A 23,747-nucleotide genomic window follows, 5' to 3' on the forward strand; every position below is an offset into this window, starting at 1 on the left:
AAAAAAAAAAAGGCTTTGAGTGTCTTGTTCTGGAGTTTGGATTTTACCCTTTAAACATCAGAAGGCATACAAGTTTTTAATCAGAGGAGTGTCATGGTCGGGTTTATATTTCAGGAAGATGATACTGGAGAAATTGTGGGAAATGGCTTAGAACAGAGAAAGACTGGTGGCAGAGGAAGCTAAAAAGAGATGGATGCAGTAGTCCTGGCCTGAGGGAAGGAGAAATACTATTTCTCTGAACAGTTTATTCTATGATGATTTTGAATAGTAAATATATTTTAAATATTTGGCTTAATGAGTGACTTTTTAGCTTCCTGTGATGTGTGTCAGGTGAGCTGTCATGTCATATGGTCTAAGTTAAATTTTTTGACTTATTGCAGCACATAATAACATGTTGGTTATGTTGGTATATTATGATATTGTTTTCCTACAAAATAAAACTCTAGGTTATAAAGCTCCATATAAAGCTCTGTATAGTGACTCTGGTTCCTGAATGTTAGTTCCCTGCCAGGAGTTCCCTTTCTCCAACCACTGCTACTCCAATCTATTAATTAATTTCAGTCAAAGAGAACCTTTCAGTTTGAGGCTGAGATTCTATAAATTTGCAAATGTAATTTTTACATTTGACTTTATTTCTTAGTGTAAAAATCTTTAAGTAACTTTATTATTACAACCACCTTTGGATGTTCATTAATTCAACAAGTTTTTTGACTGTTGGCTGAAGATACAACTTTCTCAGGATTGTTAAGTCTGTCACTTCTCATTCATCTGCTTCTGAATTTTCTTCCATTCTCTTTATTCTGTTGGGGTTATGGCTTTAAAAATCCCTTTACTATCTTTTTTTTTTTTTTTTTTTTTTTTTTTGTGATACGCGGGTCTCTCACTGTTGTGGCCTCTCCCGGAGCACAGGCTCCGGACGCACAGGCTCAGCGGCCATGGCTCACGGGCTCAACCACTCCACGGCATGTGGGATCTTCCCGGACCAGGGCACGAACCCGTGTCCCCTTCATCGGCAGGTGGACTCTCAACCACTGCGCCACCAGGGAAGCCCCCTTTACTATCTTTTAATGGGGTTTTGGAGTGAGAGGAGTTAAGAGGACATGTCAAATACATTATCTTTAACTGAAAGTTCTTAATATCTCTTCAAGCATTCAAATATTTTTATCCCTACTTACTCACATTTAAGCTATCTAAATGTGAAGGATTTTGATGTTTTATCAACTTAATCTAATCTAATATGTAAAATTACCATGTTTTTAAACTTAAAACATTTAAATGTTTTTAATTAAGTTTTAATTTTTACTAAGAATCAAAGGTTAAGGAATTGTGGTATTCAATTAGATTGATTACTGCCTGGGCTTCCCTGGTGGCACAGTGGTTGACAGTCCGCCTGCCGATGCAGGGGACACAGGTTCGTGCCCTGGTCTGGGAAGATCCCACATGCCGCGGAGCGGCTGGGCCCGTTAGCCATGGCGGCTGAGCCTGCGCGTCCGGAGCCTGTGCTCCGCAACGGGAGAGGCCACAACAGTGAGAGGCCCGCGTACTGCAAAAAAAAAAAAAAAAAGATTACTGCCATTTAAAAAAATTCTTAAATGGGGAAGGCAGTGTTGACTGGTATGAAAATAGTTACAGGTAGAGCCTAAAACTATTTTTCTTATAATCTTATTTAATCTTTCCTCATGGTAATGAAAAGCAGTGATAGTATATTTATAGATAGCTTTTTTTTTAACATCTTTGTTGGCGTATAATTGCTTTACAATGGTTTGTTACTTTCTGCTGTATAACAAAATGAATCAGCGATGTGCATACATATATCCCATATTCCCTCCCTCTTATATCTCCCTTTCACCCTCCCTCTCCCACCCCTCTAGGTGGTCACAAAGCACCGAGATGATCTCCATGTGCTATGCAGCTGCTCCCCACTAGCTATCTGTTTTACATTTGGTAGTGTATATATGTCAGTGCTACTCTCTCACTTTGTCCCAGCTTACCCTTCCCCTTCCCTGTGTCCTCAAGTCCATTCTCTATGTCTGCATCTTTATTCCTGTCCTGATGCTAGGTTCTTCAGAACCATTTTTTTTTTAGATTGCATATATATGTGTTAGCATATAGTATTTGTTTTTCTCTTTCTGACTTAACTCACTCTGTGTGACAGACTCTAGGTCCTTCCACCTCACTACAAATACCTCAATTTCTTTCCTTTTTATGCTTGAGTAATTTTCCATTGTATATATGTGCCACATTTTTATCCATTCTTCTGTCGATGGACACTTAGGTTGCTTCCATGTTCTGGCTATTGTAAATACTGCTACAGTGAACACTGTGGCACATGTCTCTTTTTGAATTATGGTTTTCTCAGGGCATGTGCCCAGTAGTGGGATTGCTGTGTCATATGGTAGTTCTATTTTTAGTTTTTTAAGGAACCACCATACTGTTCTTCATACTGGCTGTATCAATTTAAATTCCCACCAACAGCGCAAGAGGGTTCCTTTTTCTCCACACCCTCTCCAGCATTTATTGTTTGTAGATTTTTTGGTGATGGTCATTCTGACCACTGTGAGGTGATACCTCATTGTAGGTTTTTTTTTTTTTTTTTTGGAGGTACGCGAGCCTCTCACTGTTGTGGCCTGTCCCATTGCGGAGCACAGGCTCCAGACACGCAGGCTCAGCGGCCATGGCTCACGGGCCCAGCCGCTCCTCAGCATGTGGGATCTTCCCAGACTGGGGCACGAACCCGTGTCCCCTGGAGGCGGACTCTCAACCACTGCGCCACCAGGGAAGCCCCCCTCATTGTAGTTTTGATTTGCATTTCTCTAATGATTAGTGATGTCGATCATCTTTTCATGTGTTTGTTGGCAATCTGTATATCTTCTTTGGAGAAATGTCTGTTTAGGTCCTCTGCCCATTTTTGGATTGGGTTGTTTGTTTTTTTCATATTGAGCTGCATGAGCTGCTTATATATTTTGGAGATTAATCCTTTGTCAGTTACATTGTTTGCAAATATTTTCTCCAATTCTGAGGGTTGTCTTTTCGTCTTGTTTATGGTTTCCTTTGCTGTGCAAAAGCTTTTAAGTTTCATTAGTCCCATTTGTTTATTTTTGTTTTTATTTCCATTTCTCTAGGGTGTGGGTCAAAAAAGATTTTTCTGTGGGCTTCCCTGGTGGCGCAGTGGTTGAGAGTCTGCCTGCCGATGCAGGGGACACAGGTTCGTGCCCTGAACCGGGAAGATCCCACATGCCGCGGAGCGGCTGGGCCCGTGAGCCATTGTCGCTGAGCCTGCGCGTCCGGAGCCTGTGCTCCGCAACGGGAGAGGCCACAACAGTGAGAGGCCCGCGTACCACATAAAAACAAAAAAAAAATATATATATATATATATATATATCTTGCTGTGATTTATGTCATAGAGTGTTCTACCTAGGCTTTCCTCTAAGAGTTTTATAGTGTCTGGCCTTACATTTAGGTCTTTAATCCATTTTGAGTTTATTTTTGTGTATGGTGTAAGGAAGTGTTCTAGTTCCATTTTTTTACATGTAGCTGTCCAGTTTTCCCAGCACTACTTATTGAAGGGGCTGTCTTTTCTCCATTGTATATTCTTGCCTCCTTTATCAAAGATAAGGTGACCATATGTGTGTGGGTTTATCTCTGGGTTTCTGTCCTGTTCCATTGATCTATATTTCTGTTTTTGTGCCAGTACCATACTGTCTTGATTACTGTAGCTTTGTAGTATAGTCTGAAGTCAGGAAGCCTGATTCCTCCAGCTCCATTTTCTTTCTCAAGATTCCTTTGGCTATTCGGGTTCTTTTGTGTTTCCATACAAATTGTGCAATTTTTTGTTCTAGTTCTGTGAAAAATGCCATTGGTAGTTTGATGGGGATTGCATTGAATGTGTACACTGCGTTGGGTAGTAGAGTCATTTTCACAATGTTGATTCTTAAATACAAGAACATGGTACATCTCTCCATATATTTGTATCATCTTTAATCTCTTTCATCAATGTCTTATAGTTTTCTGCATACTGGTGTTTTGTCTCCCTAGGTAGATTTATTCCTAGGTATTTTATTCTTTTTGTTGTACAGGTAAATGGGAGTGTTTCCTTAATTTCTCTTTCAGATTTTTCATCATTAGTGTATAGGAATGCAACAGATTTCTGTGCATTAATTTTGTATCCTGCTGCTCTACCAAATTCATTGATTAGCTCTAGTAGTTTTCTGGTAGCATCTTTAGGATTCTCTATGTATAGTATCATGTCATATGCAAAGTGACAGTTTTACTTCTTCTTTTCTGATTTGGATTCCTTTTATTTCTTTTTCTTCTCTGATTGCTGTGGCTGAAACTTCCAAAATTATGTTGAATAATAGCGGTGAGAGTGGGCAACCTTGTCTTGTTCCTGATCTTAGAGTAAATGGTTTCAGTTTTTCACCATTGAGATTGATGTTGGCTGTGGGTTTGTCATATATGGCCTTTATTAATGTTGAGGTAGGTTCCCTTTATGCCTACTTTCTGGAGAGTTTTTATCATAAATGAGTTTTGAATTTTGTCAAAAGTATTTTCTACATCTATTGAGATTATCATATGGTTTTTATCATCCAGTTTCTTAACATGGTGTATCACATTGATTGACTTGCATATATTGAAGAATCCTTGCATTCCTGAGATAAACCCCACTTGATTGTGGTATAGGATCCTTTTAATGTGCTGTTGGATTCTGTTTGCTAGTATTTTGTTGAGGATTTTTACATCTATGTTCATCAGAGATAGTGGCCTGTAGTTTTCTTTTTTTGTGACATCTTTGTCTGGTTTTGGTATCAGGGTGATGGTGGCCTCGTAGAATGAGTTTGGGAGTGTTCCTCCCTCTGCTATATTTTGGAAGAGTTTGAGAAGGATAGGTGTTAGCTCTTCTCTAAATGTTTGATAGAATTCACCTGTGAAGCTATCTGGTCCTGGGCTTTTGTTTGTTGGAAGCTTTTGTTTGTTTGTTTGTTTTTGTTTTTTTTGTTTTTCTGCGGTACACAGGCCTCTCACTGCTGTGGCCTCTCCCGTTGTGGAGCACAGGCTCCGGATGCACAGGCTCAGCGGCCATGGCTCATGGGCCCAGCCGCTCCGTGGCATGTGGGATCTTCCCGGACCGGGGCATGAACCCGTGTCCCCTGCATGGGCAGGCGGACTCTCAACCACTGCGCCACCAGGGAAGCCCTGTTGGAAGCTTTTTAATCACAGTTTCAATTTCCATGTTTGTGACTGGTCTGTTTTTATTTTCTGTTTCTTCCTGGTTCAGTCTCGGAAGGTTGTGCTTTTCTAAGAATTTGTCCATTTCTTCCAGGTTGTCCATTTTATTGGCATATAGTTGCTTGTAGTAATCTCTCATGGTCCTTTGTGTTTCTGCAGTGTCAGTTGTTACTTCTCCATTTTCATTTCTACTTCCGTTGATTTGTCTTCTCCCTTTTTTATTTATGAGTCTGGCTAATGGTTTATCAATTTTGTTTATCTTCTCAAAGAAATAGCTTTTAGTTTTATTGACCTTTGCTACTGTTTCCTTCATTTCTTTTTCATTTATTTCTGATCTGATCCTTATGATTTCTTTCCTTCTGCTAACTTTGGAGCTTTTTTGTTCTTCTTTCCCTAATTGCTTTAGGTGTAAGGTTATGTTGTTTATTTGAGATGTTTCTTCTTTCTTGAGGTAGGACTGTATTGCTATAAACTTCCCTCTTAGAACTGCTTTTGCTGCATCCCATAGGTTTTGGGTCATTGTGTTTTCATTGTCATTTGTTTCTAGGTATTTCTTTGATTTCCTCTTTGATTTCTTCAGTGATCTCTTGGTTATTTAGTAGCATGTTGTTTATCCTCCATTTGTTTGTATTTCTCATAGTTTTTTTCCTGTGATTGATATCTAGTCTCACAGCACTGTGGTCAGAAAAGATACTTGATACGATTTCAATTTTCTTAAATTTACTGAGGTTTGATTTGTGGCCCAAGGTATGGTCTATCCTGGAGAATGTTCCATGAGCACTTGAGAAGAATTGTATTCTGTTGTTTTTGGATGGAATGTCCTATAAATATCAATTGAGTCTATCTGTTTAATGTGTCATTTAAAGCTTGTTTTTCCTTATTTATTTTCATTTTGGATGATCTGTCCATTGGTGTAAATGTGGTGTTAAAGTCCCCTACTATGATTGTTAGTGTCGATTTTCCGTTTTATGCCTGTTAGCATTTGTCTTATGTATTGAGGTGCTCCTATGTTGGGTGCATAAATATTTACAATTGTTATATCTTCTTGGATTGACTTCTTGATCATTATGTAGTGTCCTTTGTCTCTTGTAATAGTCTTTATTTTAAAGTCTATTTTGTCTGATACGAGACTTGCTACTCCAGCTTTCTTTGATTTCCATTTGCATGGAATATCTCTTTCCATCCCCTCACTTTCAGTCTGTATGTGTCCGTAGGTCTGAAGTGGGTCTCTTGTAGACAGCATATATATGGGTCTTGTTTTTGTATCCATTCAGCAAGCCTGTGTCTTTTGGTTGGAGCATTTAATCCATTCCTGTTGAAGGCAATTATCGATATGTATGTTCCTATGACCATTTTCTTAATTGTTTTGGGGTTTTTTTGGTAGGTCCTTTTCTTCTCTTGTGTTTCCCACTTAGAGAAGTTCCTTTAGCATTTGTTGTAGAGCTGGTTTGGTGGTGCTGAATTCTCTTAGCTTTTGCTTGTCTGTAAAGCTTTTGATTTCTCCATTGAATCTGAATGAGATCCTTGCGGGGTAGAGTAATCTTGGTTGTAGGTTCTTCCCTTTCATCACTTTAAGTATATCATGCCACTCCCTTCTGGCTTGTAGAGTTACTGCTTAGAAATCAGCTCTTAACCTTATGGGAGCTCCCTTGTATGTTATTTGTCATTTTTCCCTTGCTGCTTTCAATAATTTTTCTTTGTGTTTAATTTTTGCCAATTTGGTTACTGTGTGTCTCAACGTGTTTCTCCTTGGGTTTATCCTGTATGGGACTCACTGCGCTTCCTGGACTTGGGTGGCTATTCCCTTTCCCATGTTAGGGAAGTTTTCGACTATAATATCTTCAAATATTTTCTCAGACCCTTTTCCTCTTCTTCTTCTGGGACCCCTATAAGTCGAATGTTGTTGCGTTTAATGTTGTCCCAGAGGTTTCTGAGACTGTCCTCAATTCTTTTCATTCTTTTTTTCTTCATTCTGCTCCCTGGCAGTGATTTCCATTATTTTATCTCCCAGCTCACTTTTCCGTTCTTCTGCCTCAGTTATTCTGTTATTGATTCTTTCTAGAGCATTTTTAATTTCAGTAATTGTGTTGTCCATCATTGTTTGTTTGCTCTTTAGTTCTTCTAGATCCTTGTTAAATGTTTCTTTTATTTTCTCCATTCTGTTTCTGAGATTTTGGCCCATCTTTACTGTCATTATTCTGAATTCTTTTCCAGGTAGATTGCCTATTTTGTCTTCATTTATTTGGTCTTGTAGGTTTTTGCCTTGCTTCTTCATCTGTGACATATATTTTGTCATTTCATTTTTTTTTTTTTTGATGGGTGGTGCTGTATTCCTGTCTTAGTGGTTTTGTGGCCTGAGACATACAGCACTGGAGCTTGCAGGCAGTCGGATAGAGCCAGGTCTTGTTGCTGAGATGAGGACCTCCGGTAGTCCTCACTCCAACTGATATTCTCTTGGGTCTGAGATTCTCTGTTATTCCAGCAATTTGGTCTCGGAGCTCCCACCACAGGAGCTTAGGCCTGACCTCCAGCCTGGGAACCAAGATCCCACAAGCTTCGTGGCAAGGTTAAAAAAATAAATAAATGAAAAAGAAAAAAGAAAAGGAGCAGTATTATATCAAAGAATAAAAAACAAAATAAAATTAGAAAGATAAAACATATATTAGCAAAAATAAAACTGTAATTGAAACAACTGCAACAACGTAAAATAAAAGCACAACAGAAAAAGAAAAAAAAAAAGGGTGGGGTGGGGAAATAAGCCAAAAAGAGAGAACAATAACAAAGTATAAAGAATAAAATAAAATTAGAAAAATAAAACATTTATTATGAAAAATAAAAATATAAAAGAATCAACAACAGTGAATCAACAAGGTAAAACAGAACCCCAATCTGGTCACTGGGGTTCCTCCAGTCCTCTTAGGTTTCCATGGTCCCCCACCGGTGCCTGGTAGGTGCCCTAGTTGTGAGGAGGCGTGAATTCCGCGTCCTCCTAGTATGCCATCTTGACATCGCCACTTTATAGATAGCTTTTTAAAATACTTTCTCAGTACCATTTATGATCACTGGAATTTTATAAGAACCAAATAAATAATGCAGATATGATGAAGCTTGCTCTTAAGTAATTTCTTTTTTTTCTTTTTTTTAAACTGAAGTATAGTTGATTTACAATGTTTCAGATGTACAGCAACGTGATTCAGTCATGTATATGTATATATATATGTATTTTTTCTTTTAAAGATTCTTTTCCATTATAGGTTATTACAAGATATTGAATATAGTTCCCTATGCTATACAGTAGGTTTCTTTTTAAGTAATTTAGTGTTGAATGTGATACTTCATTATATAAATTTTACTTTAGGATTAAGTAAGGGAAATGTGCTGAGGGTGAGATTAAATTAAATTTGATAAGATCCAAACATTCCTTTAAGAAAAATTTTCTTTGTAGGTATTTCAAATTTCTTTTTAGCCCAGAACTATTACTTTATGTATAGCTTTATTTCCTTTAATTGACTTACTCTCATTATACCAGTGCTGCTTTAGCTGGAAGCCTTTTTTCACCATGAAGCCTTATTTTTCTAATATTCCATCTTTGTGTTTTTAACCATGTTAACATCTGTGACTTTTTTTTTTTTTTTTTTTTTTTTTGCGGTACATGGGCCTCTCACTGTTGCGGCCTCTCCCGTTGCAGAGCACAGGCTCCAGACGCGTAGGCCCAGCGGCCATGGCTCACAGGCCTAGCTGCTCTGCGGCATGTGTGATCTTCCCGGACCGGGGCACGAACCCGTGTCCCCTGCATCGGCAGGCGGACTGTCAACCACTGCGCCACCAGGGAAGCCCTGAATTTGTGTACTTTTAAATGTAAAGTTTAAGTTACTGAAGTATAAATAAAGTACACTAAAAATATGAGCTTTATTAATGTCATCTGGCAGCAGAATCTTTTTGGAAGAATATATCTACAATAGTAATGGTTCAAGATAAAAATGGATCCTTCTTGATTGGAAACATTGTTAATTGGAATTTCAAAACAATCTCTAAAATCTAAATATAATATTTCTTTCCACAATAAGTTAAGTAAATAGGGTCTGTACAAAGAGACCTAACAAATTTTTACTTGGAAAAAAAAGTCAATCTACTTTTGGTAGTTCAGTAATACCTCCCCATCTTTTAAAAACTGGTATTGGTGCTCAAAATAATGAAATCTGTAAGAGTAACGGTTTGCACTGGTTTTTGCCAAAAGCTTGGCCTCTGTGCACCGGTGCCGAATTGAATCTCAGAGACAGAGTTTTGGGTGAAGTAGAAAAGATTAGCTTTATTGCTTTGTCAGCCAAAGGGGGATGGCCACAGCGGGCTTCTGCCCTCAAAAACTATGTGTCCCAACCCAGGAGGATTTGATGAGGTGTTTTATAGGAATAGTTCAAGGGTGGGGTTGCTGACAAGATTAGGATGTGTACAGGGCCTGCACTTCTCTAATCTGGTCTCAGGTAATTTTTGTGTGTGTGTGTGTGGTATGCGGGCCCCCCACTGCCGTGGCCTCTCCCGTTGTGGAGCACAGGCTCTAGACGCACAGGCTCAGCGGCCATGGCTCACGGGCCCAGCTTCTCCGTGGCATGTGGGTTCTTCCCACGGCATGTGGGATCTTCCCGGACCGGGGCACGAACCCGCGTCCCCTGCATCGGCAGGTGGACTCTCAACCACTGCGCACCCGAGAAGCCCCATGGTCTCAGGTAATCTTGATGAGCTTCTCTGGTTCCTGGCCTCAGGTAGTTTCTTGGCTGCTCCTCCCTTGATTAGCAACTGTTTGAGTCTGCCCTTTGGAACTCAGAGAAGGTCATGGAGGCTGGATCCTCTTCCCTACAAACCAGAAAATGGGGGACAGAAAGACTTCTGTGCCCAGGGGCCCCACAGGGTTCTGCTCGTTTTCAGTTTTAATAAATGCTGTTTAGAATGTATGCTACTTTGTGTTTTTCAAGTTGATCAGTGTTTGTTTACAAATAAGATAATTTACTATTGATATATTTTATTCCTTCATTATCCATATTGACTAGGCACAGAAATGACACAACCCTGACTTCAAGTTGCTTGTGGAAGGAAGGATATAGGGGAAGTCAGACAAATAAATATATAATAAATCATACCATGGGATATGTGCTCTGCTGGAAGTTAAGGGCAGGGTGCTAGGGAGCATCTAGGGATGGCATTAAATTCATCCTGGGTGCATTAGAGAAAACTTTCCAGAAGTTTTAAAAAAGACTATTAAGAGTTAGCTAGATGATTGGGAATAGTGGGGGCAGTGGAGGAGGCAAGGCAGGGGACAGCATAGCACACACAAATGCAGGTGTGAGAGCACAGCCCATTGGGAGAGAACTTCGGGTAGTTTGTAACACAGAAGGAATTTGCAAGAGGCGAGGCTAGGTTACATGATGCTACTGTAAATGATGTGGATTTATGCTGTATAAATTTCTCAATTATAATAATAATTATAGTAGAAATAGTGGTAGCACAAGTAGCAGCTGGGCTAACATTTATCATATGTTTGCCATGTACCATGTACTATTCTAAGTTTTTACTTTGAATCATTATCTCTTAAAGTGCACATATTTAAAATGTACAGTTTTATAAGTTAGACATGTATACACCTGTGAAACAACCACCATGATCAAGATAATGACCATATCTGTCACTCCCCAAAGTGTCCTCATGCCTATTTATAATCCCTGCCCCTTGGCCCTCCTTGTCCTGCTTTTTCCCAAGCAAGCGCTCACCTGCTTTCCGTCATTGATTAGTTTGCGGATTCTTTAAATGCTTAAATATCATCTTGGACCTGTTCTATAGTTTCTTAAATGTGTTACTCCAGGAGTAGGTAAAATTTACCAAAGTTCCGAATACATGTATCTAACATTTTATCTAATATTTATCTAATTTATCTAATATTTTATCTGAATAGGAACCTGTCATGTTCAATCTTCTGAAACATCCTTACAGAAGGGGTTCAGCAACAGAATATCTAGACTTTAATTGACTCGCTCTCTTTCTCTGTTTTGTGTGTTATCACATTACTTTGCCAATAAATATACTTCTATATCATTGTTTTAAAATGACTGCATAGTATTTTCTCCTATTGTTAGGTGTATCTTAATTTCTTGAGACAGTTTCTCCCTGTTAGATACTTAGATTGTTTCTAATTTTTTGATAGTCATACAGCAGATATTTATTAAACTCTTACTTTCTGTCATGTACTGTTCCAGGAATTGACTTGAATAAGATAAGAACCCTGCCTTTAGGAGTTTACATGGCATAGGAAAAAAGAGAATGAATGAACAAACCAATGAATGATTTCTGATCAGCACCATGACGGAAATAAATAGGGGAGATGTGATACAGTGCTGGGGCTGCTGCAGGGAGCAGCATGCTGGGTTACAAAGACTTCTCTGAGGAAGTAGCCTGAGATGAGAAGAGCTACAGGAAGAACATCACTGGAAGATGGGATGACAAGGGCAAAGGCTCTGACATGGTTACATTTTTTTCATAGAGTAGCAGTTCATTAAAGACAAACTTTTCTTGACCATTCTTAATGTTCTTTTTGTAAACAAGTTGAAGGAAGGGAAACTCTGTGGTATTTCCAAAATGCTCTGTGAAGAGGGATACATTTCAGAAATAAAATAAGTGAGTGAATGGATATAGTACATATACTGAGTGAGTGGATAAAGTTCCTTGGGCAACTATAGTAAAATGCAATGAATGGAAAAAATAATTAAAGGAGTTGTTATGTAAGATAGTGGATTAAAAGTTAGGGGTCTTTAGGAGACAGAAAAGCTGAGAAAATGTATCTATTCATACAACAAATATTGAGCATCTACCATGTGCCAGGCAATGTTGTAGGTAATAAGGACACAGAATTGAACAAGACATATAAAAGACTCTCCCGTAACAGGGCTTCCATGAGACAGATAGTAAACAATATAAAATATTAGGTAGGTAATAAATATTCTGAAGAAAACTAAGTGCATAATTTTTTTTTTTTTTTTTTTGGCGGTACGCGGGCCTCTCACTGCTGTGGCCTCTCTCGTTGCGGAGCACAGGCTCTGGACACGCAGGCTCAGCGGCCATGGCTCACGGGCCCAGCCGCTCCGCGTCGTGCGGGATCCTCCCAGACCGGGGCACGAACCTGTGTCCCCTGCATCGGCAGGCGGACTCTCAACCACTGCGCCACCAGGGAAGCCCCCTAGTGCATAATTTTATATAGTATCTATATTTTAAGTTTTAAAATCATTTCCAACGTGTTACTGCAGTACTTACAACATTGTTCTACTGTATATTACTAATAAGGGGGGGTGGGGGGGTGGAAATCGTCTAATTTACCTACATATTTCAGTCTTTTTTATGTATTTCCAAATGTGTGCAAGAGGTGATCTCATCCAGTCTTACAATTTTAGCTGGTATATATTTGTAGTTGATGTTTAGAACTACCCTTTCACGAAGAGTCTTGCTTCATACCATTTTTATATCTCAAATGGGATATCTGGAAAGCAACTCAAGTTTAAATATAGAAGAGAGATTACTCATCCCACCCCCACCCCCAATCTGCCTCTTCTAATTTCATCATTATATTTTTTGTGTTATATCATTGTATATGTCCTAGATTCTATGTTCTATTATCATCTATTTTAGTATGTTAGCTTTAAGGTTGGAACCAAGGACAGAGGTGTGTATAGCTCACAGAATTGTTGATTTTGACTATTGGGCTAATAAAAAACATAAGATGCTTAGGAAAAAAGTACAGTGTAGGATAACTTCAAGATAATTGGGTTACTAATAGAATTTTGCTGTTTAACTACAAGATCAGTGTTCTTTTCTGATTATTTTTTCTGTGTCTTGACAGTCTATTTATTTGAACTTTCTACTGTAAATGCATTTTAATTAAAATTTGGATCCATAATGTATTAAGTCTAAATAAATAAATAAGGATTTTAAGACTAAAAGATGTTCTGTAACTCTGGTGTAATGAGATTTAAAGATTTATTTTCTTAGAAGTTTTGTAAGATTAGATTGAGTTTTTATTTCAGTTCTTATTATTTATTTAAGTGAATTAATTTTTTTTTTTTTTGCTTTTCTATGTAGAGGGCCCTTTAAACTTTTCTCATATTTTTAGGTGAAGATTTGATTTTTTTAAAGTGTTAATTTTATATTGTCGATATAAAGCTTTTGTGTTATATATAATGGTTTATTGGGAAATGGAAAAGTTTATGAATATTTATAAGACTTTCCAGGTTGTAAATGACTTTACCTTCTTTTCTAGGTTTGTTAAAGTTTTGCACTGTAGGATTTTGTGGAATTGGGAGCCTAATTGATTTCATTCTTATTTCAATGCAGGTAAGTTAGTTTCAATCTAGAAGATGAACTACTTTTACATTCAAATTTGTGTTCTGTGATACATATGTTAGAAAGCAGTTAGGAATGCTTTTTCAGTTTTTCTTCAGATGCTAGATCTAAAGGATCATAGCCATGTTTTCAAGTTGCATTTCCCAACCTGTGCCAATTAGCAGTTCTAAAAGACATATGAACTTCATTAACGAGGATTCTGTGCTCTAATATGATTTGTAAATGTGAGTTCAGCTGAGTTATAGAGATTTCTTTACTGGAGAACTTCTCAGAGTCTTTATAGTTTGTATTATGAATCTCTAAGTGGGATTGAGGTTATATTTCAAGCTTATTGTTTCTTTTCCTGTTACAGCACATTGTCAATTACTATAATAGGATACTGATGGGAATCTGATATTTACATATGAATATGTGGAGGCAGAAACAAGATTTTTTTTGCACTGGACAGGTACTCTATACTAGCGTTCTCTTGGTTGCAAATTGTAGAAACTGAAATGCAGCTAGCTTAAGCCAAAAAGAGAAAAGGAATTTCTGGGCGCTCTGTGGAAAATCTAGGAGAGGGGCTGGTCTCAGGCAAGACCCAATTCACATAATCAAATGATGTGTTCAGGACTCTCCTGCTCTTCATCTCTGCTTCTCTGTCTTAGCCTCGTTTTCTCCTGCTGCAGTGGTTTGTGAAATGCTCTTCTTACGCGTTTAAAAGTGCCACCAGATGTTTTCTATTAAATTATACTGAACTGGTTGTGGTTAATTCATGAGGATTCATAAAGAGATGAATTTATCACAACAAATGTCACAAAACAGCATTTCAGTAAGCATTTATGGAGCACCTAATGTCTTCAGTAAATGTGTCAGTATGTATTTAGATTATCATCAGTTTTGCTCTTCTTTCTCATACAGTATTTCCACTCCTCAATTCTGTCTGCTTGATGTTATCCTTATGCTTTAAAAGAAAGTCAAAATCTAGATTTTTGGTAACATACTGTGAGGAGGGGACCATACTGTGAGGAGGAGGCAACATATGGACCAATAAGATATCAGAATTAAACAAGGAAAATATTTGGTTTTAAAGTTGGAATTTTCCTGTCTTTATTCATAAACATATGCCTAACCAAATATCCTGCCTTCTCTGACTGTGGTACAGGCAAGCAGGCATGAAGAGGCTAAGGTACTTGTGCACATATGCTTGGAAATGGGTTTCTCTGAGGATCCAAGGAATTTAATGTATTATTGGGATTCTTTGAGATATACAGAATTCCACATCTTTAAAACCCAACCATTTAGTTAATATTTCACACTAGGTTCTTTCTTTGGTGATATTAGTGCTTTGTAGCTTTATTTATATCAAATTATAGAGCTTATTTGATTCAGCCACTATTTTCTAGTACATGTATACCTAAACTTTTCAGAACTAATAGTTCTTAAAGATCTAGAATTGAGACTATTACATCAACAAATTATGGAGGTAGAATTAGAATGTTTGAATTTCTACAGTAAATGTCCCTAAATAAGACATTTTAATAGGGATGGCTACTTTCGACTGCTTTCAGATTAGGGGAAAAACAAATCATTTTTCAAAAGTAGCCAAATAAGACATGTATCCTTATTCTACATGTTTAATATACTTAACATGTGATGTTGACTACATTAATTTTAGAGAATTTTTTCAGCCAAATAAGTTTTTACTATAAATATCATAAACTATGTTAATATCTTTTTCCTAAATATATTTTTTCAATTTCTCATAAACCTTTTACATTCTGTCTATCATCTTTTTGTTTATTCTTCTTTCCTTACTCATTCTCTCCATCCCCAGTTTTTTTTCTTTTTGCCATTAAATATTATTCCCCAGTGAGTTGCAATGTTTTTCTTTTGGGCTGTGATCCCAGAAACATATTGTGCGTGAACTCAAGACCTATAAAAACATACTTTGCTTCACAGTGTTTATAACAAAAATCCAGGAAAATCCTCTTTTAAAAAAGAGGTCTAGTTATTTCATGGGTTTTTTTTATAATTTTTTTTCTAAATTTATTTATTTGTTCTTTTTGTTTTGTTTTGTTTTGGCTGCATTGGGTCTTTGTTGCTTCGCCGAGCTTTGTCTAGTTGCGGTGAGCAGGGACTACTTTTCATTGTGGTGCGTGGGCTTCTCATCGTCTTGGCTTCTCTTACTGCGGAGCATGGGCTCTAGAGTGCAGGCTCAGTAGTTGTGGCACACGGGCTTCGTTGCTCCACAGCATGTGGGATCTTCCTGGACTAGGGCTCGAACCCATGTCCCCTGCATTGACAGGTGGATTCTTAACCACTGCTCCACCAGGGAAGCCGTAGTTATTTCATCTTTGAACTGAAACAATGTAAAGTGTAACACATATATTACTAAAGTAAGTAAGCTTTAAATGTAGCTATATTTACTGAAAATACTTCCATGAATTTATCTGTTAGTAAACTTTTGAAGTTTCTTCTGTTTGTTTTTTGTTCTTTAAAAATATGCAGATGGCACTGTGTGAATGAATGGTATAAAACAATACATAGAATTCTTTTGTGTATTCAACAAAATCTAAATCAGTGACGCATGGATAGCATACAGTTTTTCAATTATAGGCAACCATTGTGTATAACTATATATAGCTCCTGTATATATAGTTATTCATAAGGCAGTTCTGAAGATTTTAAAACACTCATTGTTTTGTGCTTATATTTATATATATCATGAAAGATAGATTAGATAATTTGGTCTTTTTGTTTGTTTGTTTGTTTTTGTTTTTGGCTGTGTTGGGTCTTCATTTCTGTGCGAGGGCTTTCTCCAGTTGCGGCAAGAAGGGGCCACTCTTCATCGCGGTGCGTGGGCCTCTCACTATCACGGCCTCTCCCGTTGCGGAGCACAGGCTCCAGACGCGCAGGCTCAGTAACCGTGGCTCACGGGCCCAGCCGCTCCACGGCACGCAGGATCCTCCCAGACCAGGGCTCGAACCCGTGCCCCCTGCATTAGCAGGCAGACTCGTTGTCAACCACTGCGCCACCAGGGAAGCCTGATAATTTGGTCTTTTATCAGAAAAAATATGAGAAAATTTGATTTCATTTGAATCTCTTTTCGCACTCACACAATGAATATTTTTAATTATACCAAAACCACTGATGTGTACTCCACCAACAAAAAGGAAAGAAAATTGATTGTGTTAAGTGAAGACAAGACAGCCACAAATCATAAAGATGAAGATGGGTACAGGGAAAATGGAAATATGCGTTGGAATGTAGAAAGTTGTTGAAGGAAGTATGTCAGGGTTCTTCGTGACAATTTTAAAAAATTCTATGCATCGTGGAAGAAATTACTTTTATTTTCATTCCTATTAACATTGCAGACACAACATTGTAAAACAACTATACCCCAATTAAAAAAAAAATTGCAGAGTAGATTCCTTAAAGAACTAATAACCATATAAGCAGCAAAATACACAAAGCAATATAATCTCCAAGACATTTTTTGAATTTTATAAATAAGTTTATTAAATATCTCATTACTTTGGCATTTAATATATGTAACTCATTTTAGCCCTGGGTTATATACTGCTTTTGTATTTCTTTTTTAACTTTTACACACCAGGTTTGATTTTTCACACATAAATTTCTTGAGAAAAAAAGATTTTTATTAATCTCCTGTAGCACTAATAGTATGCTCAACATAGAGTATGCTCTCAAAATTTTTGCTGATTTGAGCTGAATGCAGTATACCTTGTAAAAAGTGTGGCTTTGTGCCAATTACAGGGAAGATGAGAGGCTAAAAATGGTAGTTTTTAAAAAATGATTGCTCTTCTTTAGGGCTTTAAAGTTCTAAATTTCGTGGGTCACTTGAGAGGTAATGAACAAAAATAAAAGTTGGTATGATAAAGTAGAAATAGGTATAAGTTGGGGTCCTTGCCCTAAAGGAACTTAGAATCTTACCCTCCCCAAAGTAGTGTGAGAATAACATCCCACTTATAATCAGAAATATGTCCTTTGGAACTGCAAGCTGAAAATAAAAGAAGAGTTATCTTGATTTTATCTTGTTTAAATTCTTGAATTTTACTAAAAATTTTAAAAGCCTAGGCTTTTCAGTTTAGAGCATAAATAAGGCTCAGGTTAATAGGTTCACTTCTGTGTAAGCCAGTTTGTTTTGTCAAAGACATATCCTATGCCCTTGTTCCGTGAAATACATGCCATTGATCAAAAGTACCAAACGTGTAATCACCCTAAATCTATTTCCAGTACTGGAAAAGTTGGTCAAGGTCCTTGATAGTTCACTAGACGTAGGACAGCAATATATGAAAACTAGATATCAAGTCTTTCAAATAGTTCTCTGTATTATTTATTTAACCCTGGTGTGATTTACTGGGGAAATGAACTGGAAAATGGAGGAGAATGATAATTTGGGTAGTCTCTGCTTTGTCACATCATCTCAATTAAGTACCAATAGATTTCACTTAGTTCACTTACCTGTGGGCAGATTTTTATTTAGTGAATTAAAGGAATGTTCAAAAAACAAAGCAGTCCTGAGACTGAGCCCAGCGCTGTGTTTTCCTCAGGAGATACGATGCTGAATCCTATTCATTTCTTGAGGAATGATGTTTATATCGGTCATTAAGGATTAATACTAACCAGTCTTTAAATCAAATGAAGTCAGGGGATCTGAATGTGTAACTTCTGGCATTGTGTGGGAATTTTGGTGCTTAATTAAAATGTGACAAATTTGATGTTTTTAATGGTTTTATGTTAAAATTAACGACATACAGAAGTCAGCTCTGGACACAAACAGGTAATTTGACTTTTAAGAGAATATGAATTTACTTCTTTGGGGAACTGGGGTGGACACAGGTTGCATCATTACCCTCTAATTGGAGAGAGCTGTGTCATTTTACTTTTTACCAGGTCTTCAGGAGATGATATGATCTTGCATTCTTTTTAATTTAATATTTGCATTCTTTATATGGAGAAACTCATAAGTGGATTAGATAGAAAAATGGTACATTGATAGAGTTGCATAAAATGTTAGTTTTTGCCCTTCACTCCTTAATTCATTCATAACATTTTAAATGTATAAGATATTTGAGTTACTTAAGCCGTCTGACTTCAACAACAAGGCAAAGCCAGTAAATGAGGGCTCACATCTGTTGATAAAATTTAGGTGTTAAAGGAGATACTGGTAACCATCTTTTTTCCTTTAATTTATTTTTATTAGAGTGATACTTAAATATATACAAACAAAAATACATTTTCCACTAACAAAATCAAAAGTTTATAAATTACAAACAAAACTACAACACTGTTAAAGTTCAAATAAGGTAAGCTCTTTTTTGTGTGGTAAAATATATATACAATATAAAATTTGCCATTTTAACCTTTTTAAAGTATACAGTTCATTGGCATTAATTACATTCAGAATGTTGTGCAACTGTCACCACTACTTCCAAAACTTTTACATCACCCAAAACAGAAACTTTGTACCCATTAGGCAGTAACTCCCCATTTCACTCTCCCCCAGTCCATGGTAACCTCTAATCTACTCTGTCCTGAAGAATTTGCCTACTTTATAGATGTTTCATATAGTTGGAATCGTACAATATTTGTCTTTTTATGTCTGGTTTATTTCGCTTTGCATAATGTTTTCAAGGTTCATTGTTATTGTGGCATGTTTCAGAATTTCATTCCTTTTTATGGCTGAATAATAATGTTCCATTGTATGTATGTACCACATTTCTTTTATCCATTCATCTGTTGATGGACACTTGGGTTGTTTCCATGTTTTGGCTATTGTTAATAATGCTGCTATGAATATTTGTGTATAAGTATCTGTTTAAGCCCGTGTTCAATTCTTTGGGGTGTGTATCTAGGAGAAGAAAACTTTTACAGAAAGCTAATTGAAGAAAATATTTTCATGACCTTAGATGGGTTAAGTCTTCTTAACCAAGATCTCAAAAACATAAACCATAAAGAAAAAAAATCATTGAATTTGATACATTAAAATTAAGAAATTCTTTTGTAAAAAGAATATCATAGACCAAGTTAGCAGTTAATAGACTGAGTTAAAGAATACTAGCAACAGGAATTGATATGTGGAATATACAAATCAACAAGAAAATGATAGGGAACTTAATAGTTAAATGAGCGCCATAAACTAAAGATGATTCACAAAATCACCCAAATAACTAATGTGTAAATAAAGAGATACTTCTGGGCACTTACCCCAAATACTCATACTCCTGTCCACAAGGGGACATTGTACAAATATGTCTCTTATAGCACTGTTTGTGGTAGCAGGAAGTTGGAATTAACCTAGATGTGTACACTAATTAGAGAGTGGATGCATCTTCTGTAACACTAGGCAGCAATTACAGGCACTTACCTAGATGTACATACAGCTACATGGAAATGTCTTAAAATCTTAGTGTACTGTGAAAATCATTTGAAATTGAACAAGGTCCACAACAATATCATTTGGATAAATTAAAAGTATATATTTATTCAAAGAACATCACATGTTTTTCAAGAATAAATATGTTTCCAAGTCATATACCAAGTTAAGTATATGCCCATTATTTGTGTGGGTGCCTGTGGGTGGGTGGGTGAGTGGGATTATAGAGAATTATAGTGGAGATCAAAGATTAAGAACAGGAAAACAGGAAATTTGACGATCACTGCTTAACATTCCTGACTTTAATGTGTACTTCTAAAGTTTTCTGATTTACTTTTCTTGCTATAGACTTTGCACCTGTAGAAAAGCCTACTCCTTTAAGTAAACAATTCAAGATTTTTTGCATTTAAGCTGCAAATAAAAATTCATGGTGAAAACAATCAGAAATGACAGGAAAGGAGAAATTAAATTTCACCCAATTCCTCCAAACCACCACCAACCATCTTCACAGAACAAGGGTGTGGTAGGACAAAAGATACGTCAAATCCCTGGAACCTGTGACTATTATCTTACTTGGAAAAAGGGTCTTTGCAGATGTGATTAAATTAAGTATCTTGATATGAAGAGATTATTCTAGATTATCTGGATGGGCCCTAAATCCAATGACAAGTATCCTTATAGGAGACAAAAGATTAGACACCCACACAGAAAAGAAGGTGGTGTGAAGACAAAGGCAGAGATTGGGGTGATGTGGCCACAAGCCAAGCAATGCCAAGGGGCACCTTAGAATGGATTCTCCCCTAGAGTCTCTGTAGGTCATACGGCTGCACTGATAACCTTGATTCTAGATTTCTGGCGTCCAAAACTGTGAGAGTAAATTTCTAGTTTTAATCCACTAAATTTGTGGTAATTTGTTACAGTAGCTGCAGGAACTAATGTAGACGAATATGAAGTTGTTTTCTTGTGGTTTTAGGGCTTCTCACACAAGAGACGTTGACACCCTTTGCACAAAATAGCTTCCCACAGTGTAGTGGCCCTCCTGTTCTCCCTCTTGGAAGACCTGTAGTAACCTCTTGGTCCATTAATTGTTAAGTAATCTTTCTTTTCCCAATAGATTTCAAAAAGTCTGCCCTAGCTTATCAAACAAATACTTCGTGCTATAGAATTTGGCTTCAAGCTATTTCGTAGGGGAGAAATAAACACATAATTTTAGGTTTCATACTCTATTGTCAATGAACAAATGGACATAGGCATATTTAACTGAGTAAAATATTTCTCAGTATGAGGTATTTTTTTAAATTTGTAGTTTTATATTTAACAGTACAATAATATACTTATAATAATTTATATATCGTATATTAACGCATATATGTGGAACCTAGAAAAATGGTACAGATGAACCGGTTTGCAGGGCAGAAATAGAGACACAGATGTAGAGAACAAACGTATGGACACCAAGGGGGGAAAGTGGGGGGAGTGGGGGTGGTGGTGGGATGAATTGGAGATTGGGATTGACATGTATACACTGATGTGTATAAAATTGATGACTAATAAGAACCTGCTGTATAAAAAACATAAAATTCAAAAATAAATAAAGTAATTTATAATTGGCACTGTATTATACATAAGTGTATAATATAGATGCTTAAAAACAGGTTTAATTTTTAATTTTGGTGAGGGAATATGGACTTAAATAATTGAAACCTTTACAGCTGATAGTTTTCTTAAAAATTAAGTAGGGAGAGCAGTTTCTTCTTTGCTGGGATAATTGGTAGAAAAGGATGTTGACAATACCTTGTAGAGTTGTTTGCATTTAAATGTCAGTCAAACAAGATATAGAGCTTTAAAAGTACCATACAGATTCATTTATTCTATTCCTCAATTTACGGCTAAGAAAAACGGAGATCCAGAGAGGATTAATCCTACCACTACTTATTGACAGTTTTCTCTTCAAGATTTCCTTTCTGTCTAATGCTTTACCGCACTGACTTAATTTGGTTGTCTTTGGAGCAGGTCTTCAAATTGTTTTAGCAGAGAATAGCAACTAGTGCTATGCTTTGGTGATCTGGCAGTGGTGTGTAGGAGGCATTGAAGACAAGTGCATTATCTGGAGTTTTGGCTATGAGTAACAGAAACCTCGATTTAAATTGGCTTTAATAACGTGATAGTTTATTATATTATATACCAAGGATCTGGAGATATGGTAGTTCTAAGATTTGTTAATTTAGAGCTTAAAGACAAAGTGAAAGACCCAAATTCATTATTCCCTCCTTTCTTCCCTTCTTCCTTCCTTCTCTTTGCCATCTTCAGTTCCTTTGGTTAGCACCACTTGCTATGTAGTTACTTTCAGAGGCGGAAAAACATCTCTTTTTCTCTCACACATATCTTCTTAAAAGCAGATAAGCCTCCCATTGAACTTGTCTCATAGATTATTATCTCATTGGTGATTGATTACATGCCCAGGCTGAACCAAACCCGTGGAAAGAGGACGGAATTATCACCATCGAACTAGTTGTTGAGGAGCCAGAATTACATAGTTTGAGGGGAAAGAAATGCTGTAATAAGATTGCTAAATTAGATACAAAATTGGATCATGTATTAATAGGTAATTAAACTATAATCTTTGGAGCTATCTTCTCTACAGGACAGGGGAAACAAGACCAAAACGACACCGTATCATTTTTCTATATGTTAAATGGTAATGTGACAAGATTGTAAATCATCTGGGCCCTAATCAATTTTTAGTTAAATAGTTCTGTTTCCTGAGAGAGTCAAATGAGCTGCAGGTGGGCTTATTAGAAATGCATGATATTAAAAGGCCATCCAATCTTATATTTTCCTTATTTCCAACTTCTGAATACTTTTTTTTTTCAACAGGGATAAGTGAGATTGTCAGAGGAGATGGCATAGGAAGAAAAAAATAATAGGACAAAAGGCCCAGTTCCAATCTGTGCACATATTCCAAATTAGGCAAGTTTTTACCATATGACTTAACTTACTTCTACTGGCTGGGCTTTCCTTTTTCTTTGTTTCCTTTATATCATCTCAAAACATGTAAATTCTAGTCACCCATTCTTTTCTTTCTTTGCTTAATACTCATAGTAGTTTCCTCTGTGACCTTACCATTAAAAAGGTTTTAATTTATACTTAAGTTCATAAATAACATTCATAAATGTCAAGACAAAGCAATTTGATCTTTGGAGGAAATCCCCAAGTACGTGACAGCACCTAGCATGGTATCTAGAACATAAGTGCTTTGTAAGTGTTATTTGAATATTAACATTTATAGTTCACTAGAATAAACTCCCTGTTGGCAGACTGTGTCTTATTCACTGTTCTGTGTATAATGCCTAGCACAGTGCCTGGACTGTAGGAAGTAAGTATTTGTTGAATAGTTTTTAAAACCAAATTTATTTTTAAAATGAAGAATGCGCTACAGCAGTGTTCTTCAAACTCTGGTTGCATAAACCCTAAAAGAAATTTTTTTTAATCCCTACCCTCTTCATGTTTTAAGTTGACATTTAAGTTTTGTCATAAGTTTAAATAGTTGCAAAGGATATAATTTCTAGTTTGCCAATATTGACATATTTAAATAAAACTGTTACATCAATTTTAAAATGTATTCAACAGAGTATAAATACCATAGAATTTAAAATATCATTGACTTTAAAAAGGCATGAATGAACCCTTCACTACTATAATTTTTACATTGTTTCTTTTTCTCCTTGAATTTTTATTTCTATTCCCATTCTCCAACAGA

At 36.7% G+C, this 23,747-nt stretch overlaps 1 protein-coding gene across 6 annotated transcripts in view; it reads left to right on the forward strand.

The window, feature by feature from the left end:
* The window catches only part of TM2D1 (TM2 domain containing 1), a 139,239-nt gene that overhangs the window by 25,066 nt on the left and 90,426 nt on the right, over positions 1-23,747 (forward strand). For 4 of the 6 annotated variants that reach the window (XM_081224367.1, XM_081224370.1, XM_081224369.1 and 1 more), the window contains exon 5: positions 13,523-13,596. In XM_081224367.1, coding sequence (XP_081080493.1) covers positions 13,523-13,596 — 74 coding nt within the window. Of the gene's footprint in view, positions 1-13,522; positions 13,597-13,957; positions 14,054-22,864; positions 22,958-23,747 lie in introns of all 6 variants that reach the window. The other 2 variants (XR_014015071.1, XR_014015072.1) reach the window with 2 other exon arrangements.

Source organism: Mesoplodon bidens (genome assembly GCF_964165515.1).
Source record: "Mesoplodon bidens genome assembly, chromosome: 2".
Taxonomy (NCBI): Eukaryota; Metazoa; Chordata; class Mammalia; order Artiodactyla; family Ziphiidae; genus Mesoplodon; species Mesoplodon bidens.